The sequence below is a fragment of the Cygnus olor genome, chromosome Z (genome assembly GCF_009769625.2).
Source record: "Cygnus olor isolate bCygOlo1 chromosome Z, bCygOlo1.pri.v2, whole genome shotgun sequence".
Taxonomy (NCBI): domain Eukaryota; kingdom Metazoa; phylum Chordata; class Aves; order Anseriformes; family Anatidae; genus Cygnus; species Cygnus olor.
Genome location: NC_049198.1, coordinates 20,193,994 through 20,207,356, shown reverse-complemented (window position 1 = coordinate 20,207,356; position 13,363 = coordinate 20,193,994). Strand labels below are relative to the sequence as shown.

Sequence of the window (13,363 nt, the reverse complement as noted above, 5' to 3'; positions counted from 1 at the left end):
AGAACTTATGCCCTTATAAATTCAAATATAAGATCAAATCAGACTGACCAAAAGGGCAATGGCCAGTGTGATTGTGAGGCTTCTGTTTGTCATTTGTGGAAAGTAATGGTGTCTAAGAGTGGTCCCTGACAGGTGGGAAAAGGTTATTGCTACATCGATCCATAAGAAGGGCAAGGAGGAAGAGTGAAGTACTATAGACTAGTCAGTCTCACTTTGTTGCTGTGGTCCTGCCACATCTCCTCTGAATCTTCTTCCAGATGTAAAGGACATGAAGATAGTCAAGACTACTCAACATATAGGTGTACCAAGGACAAATAATGTTTGATCAAATTTACTGCCTTCTATGATGAAAAGACAAATGTGCAGAGAAAGAGAGAACAGTGGATGTAGCGTATGTTCCATTCATGAAGGCTTCTGAAACAATCCCCCAAAACACGTTTGAATCTGAGGAATTCGGGTCTGGGTGAACAGACTGTAAGGTGGGATCAAAGGCTGGAGAATGATGGCTCAACATCTGGCTGACAGCTGGTTATGAGCTTATTGCCATGGGAGTGGATACAGGAGCTGAAATGCTGAGAGCCCAGGAGAGGGCTACCAGGATGGTGAGAGCCTAGAACACCCGCTCAGCGAGGAGTGCTTGAGGGAGCTGATTTGTTTAGTCCTCCGTGTTGCAGGGGAAGGCCATCTAATAGCAGCCTACAGCTACTTGAAGGGTAGCTGCAAAAGACATCAAATCTGAGCTCTTCTTGACAGTGGCATGCTGTATAATGAGGGCCGAGGGGCAGGGGTCCCCAGTTGGGATGTTCATGTTGAAGATCAGGAAAGTCTTCTTCATCAGGAATGTGGTGCAGCACCGGATCAGGTTATCCATGGAGGCCAGAGAATGTCTGCTGGAGGATCTTTGTTGGAATTTTTTATTGTTGGAGGTTTCTGAGCCTGAGACAATGCCATGGCTGACGTGACCTGGAGTTGCTGATAGTCCCGTTTTGAGTAGGAGGTTGGACTGGACAACTTCAAAGGGCCCTTCCAAACGGCATTTCTATGATTCTGTGAGATTGTTGAAAGGACTACAAGGAACTAGAAATTGCGAAGTACAGTCCCATTGCAATATGGAGGTAAAGAAAAGGAAAAAAAAGAAGTTATTTAATGGATTTTCCTCCTATATCCCTTATCTGACATTACAGTTATTCGAGTGAGTTGTTTCATTTTTTATATTCTCTCCTCATGTCCTGCTTCAGTCTTTCTCCTTCCATCTTCTTCCACTCTCTGTGCCCTCTACATGCCCTCAGAAGTGTCACAGCCTCCTCCAGCAAGGCAGCATCTGAGGTGTCTGCTTCAAAAATAGTCTTACATGACTGGAAAAATAGCAAGCTTCATGAATGCATGAGTTCAAGCGCAGGCTTTTTTCAATGGAAGTACTGTGAGAGTTTCCCAGTATTTGCAATATTTATCACAATTGTCTGAAATTGGCTGGGTAGGCCTAAAGTTCTTAGGGTAGGAAGGAAGAAATGAGGGGATGATATATGATCAGCAGGATTACCTACGAAAGTACTTTTGGCGTGGAAAACTGCAGACCTGGAGTTCTGTTGAACAGAAAAGGTTTGCTTGTCTTCAGCAGGTGGATCTTGATTTTAGGAGCTCTGTGTGTCTGAGATGGAGAATGGAAAAATGCATCAACACCTCAAATACTTGAGATGGGTGTACATTTCCATTTACAAGAAATTAAGAAATTTAGTAAGAAATTTGTGAGATTTGGAATGATTGCAAATCTGTGATGGAATGGGAATAAGGAGGGTAAGGCCTATTTTGTGATAGAGGAGATAGAAGTTGTACATGTGTTTTTGTATAGATACTGAAGGAAAGAGATTTTTGTGAGGCCTTCTTTCTTTGTACAGATATTATGGCAAACAGAATAGAAAGACTTGACAAAAACCTATTAACAGTGTTCAGATGAACACCTGCATGTTTCTCTGTTATGTTTTGTCAGGAGTGCAGCAGTAATATTTTTATCATGGATAAGAACCATGAGGTTCCAGAAAATTACCACACAGGACAATTATGAATTCCACTTTAAAGAATAAAATAAAGCAAAAGTTTCCTTCGGGTTTGAATTATTCACTCTAGATGAGCGCAAAATAGTTTGAAACCTAAAACTAATTCAGAAAATGGCTTTTGAAGTTCCAGCTTGGTAAATTTTAGCTTTAGATTTATATATATATATTTTCTGTATCAGTTACAACTCCTGAAACTAGTGGTTTATAATGTGAAAGCTTCTCTGTAACAGCAGGCTCAGCATCGCTATAATTAAACATTCCTTGCACTGATTTGCAGCCAGTATTACTCGCAGGAGGGAGGGAGCTTACTCATCGGGGAAGATGGCAGACCAGGGGAAGGATTTAAGTTGGGAAGCAGACGATTTCCGAACCTGATATGCCAAAGACTGAAAGTAGGGTACGGAGAATCGAGGGTGGTGGGAGGAGGAGGAGTTCAGGGAGCGAGAGCCCATTTTTAACCCACCGCAAAGTTCCCGCTGAAAGCCAGCGTGAGCAACTTTGCCACCTGCCGTCGCTTTGCGGGAGGGAGCCTCGGCGTCCCCCGGGTGGCACGGGGAGGAGGCGCTGCCGGGTGGGTCGCGACATCCCGGTGGCGGACCCGGTGTCCCTCCCGGTGCCGGTCAGGGCAGCGCTGTGCGCCCCGCTCCCCTCCCAGCCTTCCCCGAACTCCGCTCTCCCCAGCTCTGCCTCCATCCCGGCTTTAAATACATCCGAGCGGGAAGCCAGCCCCCTCCCCTCCTCCTCCTCCTCCTCCTCCTCCTCCTCCCCGCTCTCTTCCCCCGCCTCCCCCCGGGCGGCGGGCAGGGAGCCACAGCCGGGCGAGGGGCGGCGCGGCGCGGCGCGGCAGGAGCTGTCCAACTTTTCAGCACAGTTTCGCCGCCGCCGCACGGAGCGAGCGGCCGCCGCCGCCCCGTCCCATCCCATCCCTTCCCATCCTTTCCCATCCCTTTCCATCCCGTCCCGTGCCGTCCCGTGCCCTGCCGCCCCGTCCCGTCCCGTCCCGTCGAGCCTCCAGCATGGATGCCGAGCGCGGCGGCGGCTTCCCCGCGCTGCCCGGCGACGGCGCTGGCGGCAGCCTGAAAGCCCCCAAGCATCTGTGGCGGCACGACCAGCACTACCCGCCGCAGCTGCGGCAGCACCACTTCCTCCAGCACCAGCAGCCCCCCGCCACGGCTCCACCGCCGCCTCCTCCTCCTCCTCCTCCTCCTCCTCCTCCTCCGCCGCCGCCGCCGATGCCGGCCGCGCCGCGGGGCCGCTGCCTGGCCGGGGCTCGCGTGCGGCACCGCGGCTACTCGGACACGGAGCGGTACCTCTACTGCCGGGCCCTGGACCGCGCCTCCTACGCCGTGGAGACCGGCCACCGGCCCGGCTTGAAGAAATCGCGGATGTCCTGGCCCTCCTCCTTCCAGGGGCTCAGACGGTAGGAGCGGGGCGCCCCACGCGTGCCCGCCCGCGGGTGGGAAGGGGCGAAGGGCGAACACGTGCGTGGGAGCGGGACCGGGTCTGTGCGGGCAGGGGGCGGCCGGCCAGGGGCTCCCCGCTCCGCTCCGCCCCGGCCCCGCTCCGCTCCGCCGCCTCCCCGGCTGCCTGCTGGAGCTTCCCGGGGCTCCCCCAGGACCCCCGGCGCCGGTGCCGAGCGGGGAGGACGAGAAATCCGCCTGCCGTTCGCACCGGGTTAAAATAGAGAGCACGCTGGGAGGTGGGAGGCAGTCTGGCGCATCCCAGGGTTAGGGTCCTGCTAGTCTGAATGGGTTTAGATGAGAAAATAGGCTAATGGTTTCTTAGCCAAAGGGAGGAGTCCGTCATTTACTAGTCTATTGTTCCCTGTTAAATGAGCTGTAGATATATTTTGTGGTCGGTAGCTCACCGATGCCTATTTGCCCTTGATGGCTATCAAGAACACCTCTTTTAAAACAAAATTCCAAGTCGGAATCAGTAGGGTATTGTATTTGAGCGATCAGTTCGTTATTCCGTCTTCATTTTTAGCAGCTGGAACCACTTCCTTTTAGTGGAAAGCCACACGCTTGTATTTGAATATTAAGCGGACATTGTGAAAAAGGGATTTATGCTGAGGGTGGTGGGCAGAGGGGCAATACTTAATACGCGCTCTGTAGATGTATTATTCCCTGGATAATCAGATTTTTACGGAATGATATGCTCGGTGAATAAATAATAGAATCCTGTCTGTATGAAGACTGCTTTGTGCGCTCCTGTCTTTCACACTGTATTCTTTGCTAGGGAGCCTTGGCCATAAATCTCAGCAGGACATACCTGAATATTCTCTGGCACTATTGCTCTGTTTCTATCTAATGTTGGCCTCATTTCCACTTTGGACAGAACTGAGAAATGAAAGCTGGTTCAGTAATTATAATCTAGAGCTACACTTTCAAATCAGCAATTATTAAACTCTGCCTTTTAATATCTTTGATTTGCAAGCAGCCATTCTGTTGCTACACCTTTGTATCACTTGTGTGAAGTCATGCTTGTCCAAAGTTAATGATATTAATTTTTTCACTGTGTAAGAATTGAAAGAACAAGTCATATGCTTCAAAAATGAACAAATGTTCAATTTAATGCCCCTTTCGATACATTCCTATATCTTTCATAGAAAAAAAACCACTAGGTGTCTGGGGCTTTCGCTTTTTAAGACTGAATGTATTTCTGTTTTCTGAATACAAAGACATTAAATTTTTGTCAATCATAACGGTTGCTTTGAGTACATTCAGTATTTTTTCTGTGACTGTTTAGTAACTGAGGGGATGACAAGGGAAGGGAAGGGAAAAGTGCGCATATCTTTTTGTTGTTCTTGTTAAGGTTTTGGGGACATTTAAAAATTTTAAGATATAATTCTTATGATGTCCATTCAAATCGCAATTTAAAATTCTTTGTGAACAGTATTTTTTTTAATCTTCTATTCTTTTTATAAGTGCAACTATGATGTTTTGACAAGACATACTGCTTTAAAATTGGAGGGATCAGTGTTTTTTATTTTCATTTTATGGAATTGGTAAAACTGCTTCATATGGGCCTCCTTTTTAGAAGTAATGAAGCAAAGTGGAGTGAGGAAGCTTAGTAAAATTGGCGTTCCATGACTTTCTTAGCAAAAATAAAGTCACACAGTTAAAGATTATGAATGAAATGAAGAGCTATGATATGCAAAAAACAACTGAACTGTAAGAAATTGCTTTATAATATATTCAAGAAATTTCAGGAAAAAACTCACCTTTCCAGGACTTTCATTTCAAGTTCTGGGTCAATTGTTTTTTTCATTAAAAGCAAAGCGAAGTGTCTTCTTAGTATTCTTGTAAAACAAGTAACTTCCAAAAAAAAACCAACACTTTGAAAAAGACACCAGTCCTTCTTGACGTAGTTCAGTTCCTTTTTCATTGTAAGACTTTTATTATTTCTCCTTTATTTAACCTATTTGTGAGAAGAACATTTTTTAATGGATTCCCCTGGATTTATTATGCCCTACGGTGATAGATTTGTCTTTCAGAAAACCCCAAATTATACTGAATAGGAAGGAGTGGGAAAAAATGGTGTATAGAGCCGTACAGAGAACACATCATGTATTAGGGATAGTATTAAACATCACTGGCTCAAATACAAGAAAATGTTATATGTAGAATTGTTTTTCCAGATTTTTTTTTACTTTGCTCTGAAGATATCCTAATTCTTAAAACCTCAAAACCATAATGGAACACTTGAGAAGCCAAATGTACAACTTCAAAGTTTCTTCTATTTTAAGTTCTATAGAAAACTTGAAAAAAACACCCTAAAAGTTATGTTTTTCTAAAGAAATGGGGACAAGAAATTGCATATGTTAAGATCAGAGTTAGAACAGATTAGTGCGTATTTATTTTCCGTGCTAAAGAACCAAAATTTAAAAGGCAAAATCGACCAGCAAAAATTCTAAACTAAATTAGTTGAAAAACATGATGCACTTGCAGTTCAGAAAATGAAGTATTGTTCATAAATATTTGAATGCTTCCTCTGGCTTCGTATAATCATCACAGTAACTTTGTACACAACTTATTTAGTACAGTGTTGTATTTCTTTCAAGGAACGTAATAGGATTTCATTACATAGACCAACATCTTTCTCTTAAAGTAAAGATTATTTCTGTCTTTTCAAACCAGGAAGAGCTTTTAATTCATATACACAAGAGTTACAAAAAAGCCAAGAGAGTAAAGAAGACAGCTGGGATTATGTGGGATCTTTTCTTCTTTTTTGTCATTTGCTTATTGTGTGGTCTTGGGTAAATCAATCTCGCTGTGGCACTTTTTCTCATGTGTAAAATATAAACAGAAATGGAGTCATTACAGATTAAGTTAAAGGTTTTTTTGTTTGTTTGTTTGTTTGTTTTTTAGATGATAGTCTAGAAGATACTATGTAATCATAAATAGTACTGTTGGAAAATAAATACTTCAACTCAAATAATTGTCCAATTAATAATGCAAAAATACTGAGTGTGATAAATGGAGCTCATATTCTGGTTATCTTTAAAAATTTAGTGTATCTTTACTTTCTTCTCGTATAACAATCATTGTTGTATGGTCTATATTCAGAGTTTAGCTGTTTTACAAAAAAAAAAAAACTAGCATTTTTAAAGGCCATTAGTCATATGTCAATTAAATCATCTTGCCATGTTGTCTTGCTGTGTTCTATTTTTAACTACTGAAATTTCAGCCAGGAAAAAATAGAGGAGAAATACCGTAGGTCCTAATTCCACCAGTCTTGGAATTCCCCAAGATGTGTCCTTAAGATACATCCTAATCTCTTAGACCTGTGACTTCTCTCAGATTTTGCAGACTATCGTTTCTTTAGAATACACAGATGCCCTGTAAATTTTATCTGAAATGATTTGCAGGTCTAGGTTTCTTCATGAAACCAACTTTTCATCTGCATTTATACATAAGCAACTGCAGAAAAGTAAGGAGACATTTGCCTTTGCAATCCAGTAATCCTGGTGCTTGTTCCTCAGTAGTGTCTGTTTTAGAATTATAATTTCATAAGTGGCCATTAGAATTGTTGCTGTCAAGGAAAACTATTTCCTTTGCCTTTTCCTTCCTTGTACAGGACTAGGTCTAACCAGGTATCATCACTGCTGCATTGCTTACTTGAGATATCCAAAGTATCAATTTTTTTCCTTAAAACATCGATCTTGTCCTTGTACCACTCAATAAAGGGTCAAGAAACCAAAATAACATCCAAGGCTGAATGCAGTGTAATAGTATTTCAGTGGTGCAGAGGCTTTATTCTCTGTTAGGAGAAGAAGGGAGGTTTACGCCTTAGTTTCTTGTCTTTCTGAAGTCTGAGATACTATATAACACTGTAGTCATTTAGCTACATAAAAGCTTAGTTTCAACAAATATACCAGCTGGAAAAATAATGGTACCTTTGAAAATCCTGGCAAAAGTCTGTTGTGTGCTCCGATACAACACACCCTTCTTTCCATTTTAAAAATGGTTCCGTTCTCCTTTTTAGTTAGAAAAGCTGCTCTTGATCTATTATGTCTTAACTAAATCCACACAACCTAAAGTAAAGGAAGATGAGTGTTTTCAAACTTGCAGACTAGTAGAAATGACTCTCTGAATTTAGTAGCAGTCACTAATTAAGAATTTTGTTGTTTACTTGTCTGGCAACATTTTATTGCTTTGTTTACTGCTAAGTGGTACTGGCACCAACATGTTACAATAATCGGCATATGCTAACCTTCCCTCAAAGACACAAATAATTTTTACAACTTAGTAAACATTGTTGGATTAATATTCTTTATGAATTGTCCATAAAGATAAATTAAACTGGTATCTTATATTTTAAATAAGTGACTATAAGGGCCTTATTTTCCCTTCTATTTCAAAAGGCTTACGTCTTTAGATTATTGGAGTTGTGTGACCTGTACAATCCAAATAGTGTTCATTCTCATGCTGTTGGAATTAGTAAAAATATAAGCTTTTAAGATTCACATATATAAATGCATTTTCTTGAATATAAATGTTGCTGCAAATGCATGTTGCTGATTTCCTGATTTAGTAAGTGTAGAAACCTGGTAATTTAGCTGGGCAAGCTCATCATAATCAAGCAGAGATTAATCAGGATTTAAATCCTTTTTATTAAAGACATTGCTGTGTAAAGTTCTACTTTAAAGTTGTTAACCTAAGTACCTAATGTATTTTTCAATGGGAACTATATAATCAGTTTTTGTTCTAGTATTTTAAAAATAGGATTAATATAGTAAAATTATATAAAAATTAGCACTGATGTCTGTCCAAGAAGTGGGCAAGGACATACAGTGGAAAGGGAGCACACAGTGGTGTGGTGTCAGCTGTGTGGTACTAAGCTAATGTTCTAAACACCTCTGCTTGCGACACCAAGGTGTATAACTGAGCATTAATTGAGATGGAATTTTGCATAAAACACTAAAAGAACCTTAGTGAATTTCATATAAAAAATATCCTGAATTGAAATAAATCATTTTAGCTGCATGGTGCTCCTCTGTTAGAGAAGATTTTGGAGCTAACAGATGATGGGAAAATCTGTGAGATTATGTTGATGTGTTAACAATGTAAATGTGAGAGGAACGCATAGGTCCAAAAGCAAGGCAGAACCATTTGACTGCTAAATACGTAGTCTTTGTGGATAAGTTCCAAGACCAAATTTTTTGCTAGAGGAAAGCAAGAGTTTCATGAAGAAAGGGTGTTACACAAACCCCACTCACCTGATGGACAGATTTGAAAGAAAGTTGATATATGCAGACATGTGGAATGTTAAGTCTCCTTTGCAAGTTTAACAAGTATGAGGTATAGTGCAGCTCTTGACAAGAAGAATATTGCTTACTAAAAGATTTTATTCTTGCAACTGGGAATGTATCTTATTCCTGAGAACAAGGGTTCTTTTTTTGGTAAAATAGTGGATCACCACCATGTCTGGATGAAATTCAAAGCTCTACTTGTAGTTTAGAGAAACTACATTTAGTGGTGCTTGCCTATACTGGGTATTCAGTTTGTTAATGTTAATCATTTAACCTTTTAATATTAATGATGTTAACCTTTCCTAGTAGAAATGAAAGTGTATAGTTAAGACATTAAATTCTGTTGATGTTTATTTTGAATGTGATGATCCTGTTGTCTACATCTCGTCCTTGATGTATTAAAGCCTTAAGCTATGAATAGCAAGGGTTACAGTGAGGGGAGCAGTATCTATTGGTTATCAATAGCTTGGAGCTGTCCCACTGTTGTTCATGTCCCAAATGCTTTTCAGTTTTATCTGTCCCCTCTCCTATGTCGTCCCAATGACTTAGTGCCTCCTGCTGTATTATGTTTGTAGCATTTCTGAGGTTGTACTGAAGATTTCTGACTAACCATTTGGTTTGATATTGCAGATGCTATTACATATAAGTGCCAGTCTAATTTCAGGTTATTCCAAATAGGTCTGCATTATGGTATTACAGTACAGAGTCTACACAATATTTGTTGAGTACCTTCTAAGGCATTAAAAAAAAATACACCATTGATAAATAAGACAAGTTCACATGCCCCGTTAACTTAGGATGTGCATGTAAATGTGAAAGGGATGGAGAAAATGTAAGTACATATGGTGTTACAGAAGCATGGAACCGTAGAATAATTGAGGTTGGAAGTGGCCTCTGGAGGTCATCTGGTCCAACCATTGCTCAAAGCAAGTCTGCTCAGAACAGGTTACTCAGGGCTGTGTCCTGTTGAGTCTTGAACTGTCTCAAGAATGGAGGTTCCACAAGCTCTCTGGATGGACTGTTTCATTATTTGACTGCTTCATAATAAAGCATTTTTCCCAATATCTAACCAGAATTTCCTATACTTTGACTTGGGTCCTTTGTTTCACATTGTTATCAGGGCACTTCTGAGAGTCTGGCTCCATCTTCTCTGCATCCTCTGATCAAGTATTTGTAGATAACAATAAGGTTTCCCCTTCACCTTTCTTCTTTAGGCTGAACAAACCCAGCGCTGTCATCGGCTCTTGTATGTCATCTCCTTCAGCCGCCTGACTGTCTTGTTGGCCTCTACTGGATTTGTTCTAGTATCACTTGCTATGGAGAGCAGAAAACTAAGCATAAGTACTCCAGATGTGGTTTCACAAGTGCTGAATAGCAATTCCATAAGTCTAGCAAAAGCCTAGTGCTGGAAGTGTACTTTTCCACTGATATTCATTAGATACTTGATTGTAGGAATGACTTAGATGCTTATGTAGCTTAGGTTGCACGGACTGGCCCCTCACTGTTTCCCCTTGTCAGGGACCTGTAGCCTCTTTCTTAAATTTCAGGGAGAGAGTTAAGCTGCAATAAGAGTCAGAGTGAGGAGGGAAAACAAATGAAAAAAATCTGTCTTCCTATCAAATAGTTTGTTGAGGAATTCAGTATCTCTGAGAGATGTTGTGAATATTCCTACTTTTCTACTCTTGTTCCTCCTCCCATTTTTGCCTAAACCGATCTAAGGCCATCCAGATCCAAACAGGAAAAATAGGCATGACAGGAGTTGTTTGGAACAGTTCCAAGGACAGCCAGCGCTCCCTCCAATTCCAGAAATTAGAACAGTCAGAAAAAAGATTTTACGTAAGTCCTTGGGTCCAGTAGTTGAACCCCTACCTATGACTTGAGCTAACTTTCTGTTCCTTCTACTACTGTTCTAAGGTTTGGGATGGAGAGTTACATGGTATGAATGCCAATAAGATTGGAGATGACAAAATCGGCCTTGAAACCCAAGTATTGTATTTCCTTTTAGTGCTGCTTTTATATCCTACTCCAAAATATGTTCAGAAATTTGGCATCCCTGGAAAGTAGGGAGTTGTTCTTTTGGACCATACAGTGTAGAAAAACTGCTGGGGAACTCATCTCAAACAACGGCAGAAGTCTACAGAGGAAAGAAAAGCAACCATCTACCATCTCTGAAGTCCAAAAACTGCTAGAAATTCCAATATGTTTGGAATAATAGCTTAGCATATATATTTTTTTTAATTCCTCCTGAACCAGAGTCCTAGAGCTTCATTCCTACAGGAAAGTAAGTGTGTAAAATGAGCACCTGGTCTTTGGCCTAGCATTACATCAGGAAGGTTAATCAAAACAACAGCATTAAAAAATATGTAAACTGATATTTGTATGTGTATTTAAACACATACCTTCAGAGACATCAAAAAAGCATTCAGTCACAGGGAAGTAAATCCAACTGTTGAGGTTAGATTTAAGGGGTCAATTAACAAAATAAATTTATATTAAAAATAGCAGATTGTTTCAGGAGAACATAAAGTATTATAAGTCTGTGCTCAAGGGAGCTGCAAATGCCTGAGGCAATGTAAATTTGTCCTCCCTTCCTTCCCCCACCAAAAAAATCTTACAATAGAGGGACAATAATCTAAGTTAGATTCTGAAACCAAGGAATAACTGGATGGACACCACTCAGTTATCATAGGTTATGTGTTTTGGGATGAGGTTGTGTTTGCTTTTTTTTTTTTTTTTTTTTTACAGCAGCTGACCATCACTTTTTAGTGATGAGAGGGAGAGCAACTACTGTTGAAATTACCTTTCAAGTTTTAGATGCATTAAATCAGTAAATGAAACAAACAGTAGTAACCTCCCATCTAATGACAGGCTAATGATAAAAAGGACTGGTACGTGTGTACACGTGCATTAGGAACTGATGCTTATTTCATTTCCCTCTGTCCACTTTATAAACCTCAGATTATCAGCAAGTCACATTTCTCTATGCACCAATGTAATAAGAATATTTAGACATTGTGCTTGGCTGTGAGAATAAAAACAGCATACACTTAAGATAGCTGTTTTGATGTATGTACATTGTTTATAGGCTTTCCTATATGTGAGGAGAAAAATGCCTCTGTGATACTTAATATTACAGAAATTTTACTAATAATCAATCTTATTTTCATAAGTTAACAGGAAGTATATACAGAACACCATACAACAATTATTGAGGTGGTCACCTGAATTTTTGTTTTCCATTAGTGTTGCTTACTAAAATACAAAGGAAACTAATAATTTTATCAAATAAAACACTCTGAGGACATTAAGAAACAAAAATGGTAGGGTAGAAATGGAGTTTAGCAGACTAAGCCCACCACTAAATCTTCACTAAAATTGTCTTGTGTGGTCATCTTTTGATCACTTTTTCATTAGCTTTGATCAATTTCTGATTAGCTTCCTTGAATCTTTACAGAGATTGTTTGACTTTAGGAATTAAATAAATTTACAGTCATGCCTACTGACTAACTTTCTGGCTATCAGGTAAGGTGGTCATCTGGAAAATTTAGATTTTTAATAGGATTGCCAACAGAGTAATTGTGGTGTACAGCAGGAGATAGTTCTGAGCAAAGATGTTTTCCTGGTTTATTTGTCCTAGTTTGATGATGGACTTTGTTCTAACTGCATGGCAATACTGAATCATAATTGGCTTGTAATGCACAGTAGTCCCAAATGCTTTTCAACAATATTGCTATCTAATTGGTTATCTTGCACTTGAGCAGTTTTTCCCAGTTGTATCTTCTTGCTAATCTTATAATAATAATTAGAGATCAAGTACTTCATTGTGCTCATGAAGCATGAAAAATGAATATAATCAAAATATCTTTTTTTTTTTTTTTTTAATGTAACTTGTAGTGTAGGGTCAATAGGAAGCCCTATTAGGTTGCTAAATCTTTTGATGCCACATTTAGTGTTGTGCAAACAGCTAGGAGAAAAGGTTGTGAATTGTTAGTCCTATTGAAATAACAAGCAGATATTGATGCTGTAGAAGTGTTAGTGTAGATAAAAAATAGTACAAAGTGTTTTTTTTTTAGTGGTAGATGCATACTGAAAAAAGCAAGGTAAGGAAGTTACTTAAAGTGCCTTTTTTCTTGGCATAAAGTATGCAGTAAATAATTAAATTATTCATTTTAGAATTCTTATGTCTGTTAAATAATGCAGCAGTACAGAATAGTCCACATGAATGGAAACAACTGACTAAGCCTTACCTGGATCAAACTCAGAAGCAAAATCATATCAGCAAAGTTTCTGTAGTAAACTTTTTTCTATACACTTGTCCAGAATGTGCATTAAATCTTTTCTGACCTATTTAACTTTTAATGACTATAAATGTAGTTGAAAAATTAATGACTGGATTCAGGAAGAATGGAATGCAAATTTATAGTAGGAAGAAAATAGTCAGATCTGGCAAGTAATTTTTATATTGTTTTAGAAAACCTTGATGCCACAAATGTGAATTCTAACATCTGATTCTATCTCTATGTAAAGAACCATTTATCTTTTTTTCTCAAAGTAC

General features: G+C 39.9%; 1 protein-coding gene across 3 annotated transcripts in view; it reads left to right on the top strand.

The window, feature by feature from the left end:
* PDE4D (phosphodiesterase 4D) overlaps window positions 1-13,363 on the top strand; it is a 546,954-nt gene that overhangs the window by 120,366 nt on the left and 413,225 nt on the right. Inside the window, exon 1 of one of the 3 annotated variants that reach the window (XM_040542115.1) lies at window positions 3,071-3,474. The exons of the other annotated variants lie outside the window; for them this stretch is intronic. Within the exon in view, the coding sequence (XP_040398049.1) occupies window positions 3,071-3,474 (404 nt within the window). Of the gene's footprint in view, window positions 1-3,070; window positions 3,475-13,363 lie in introns of those variants that run through there. 3 annotated transcript variants of the gene reach the window in all.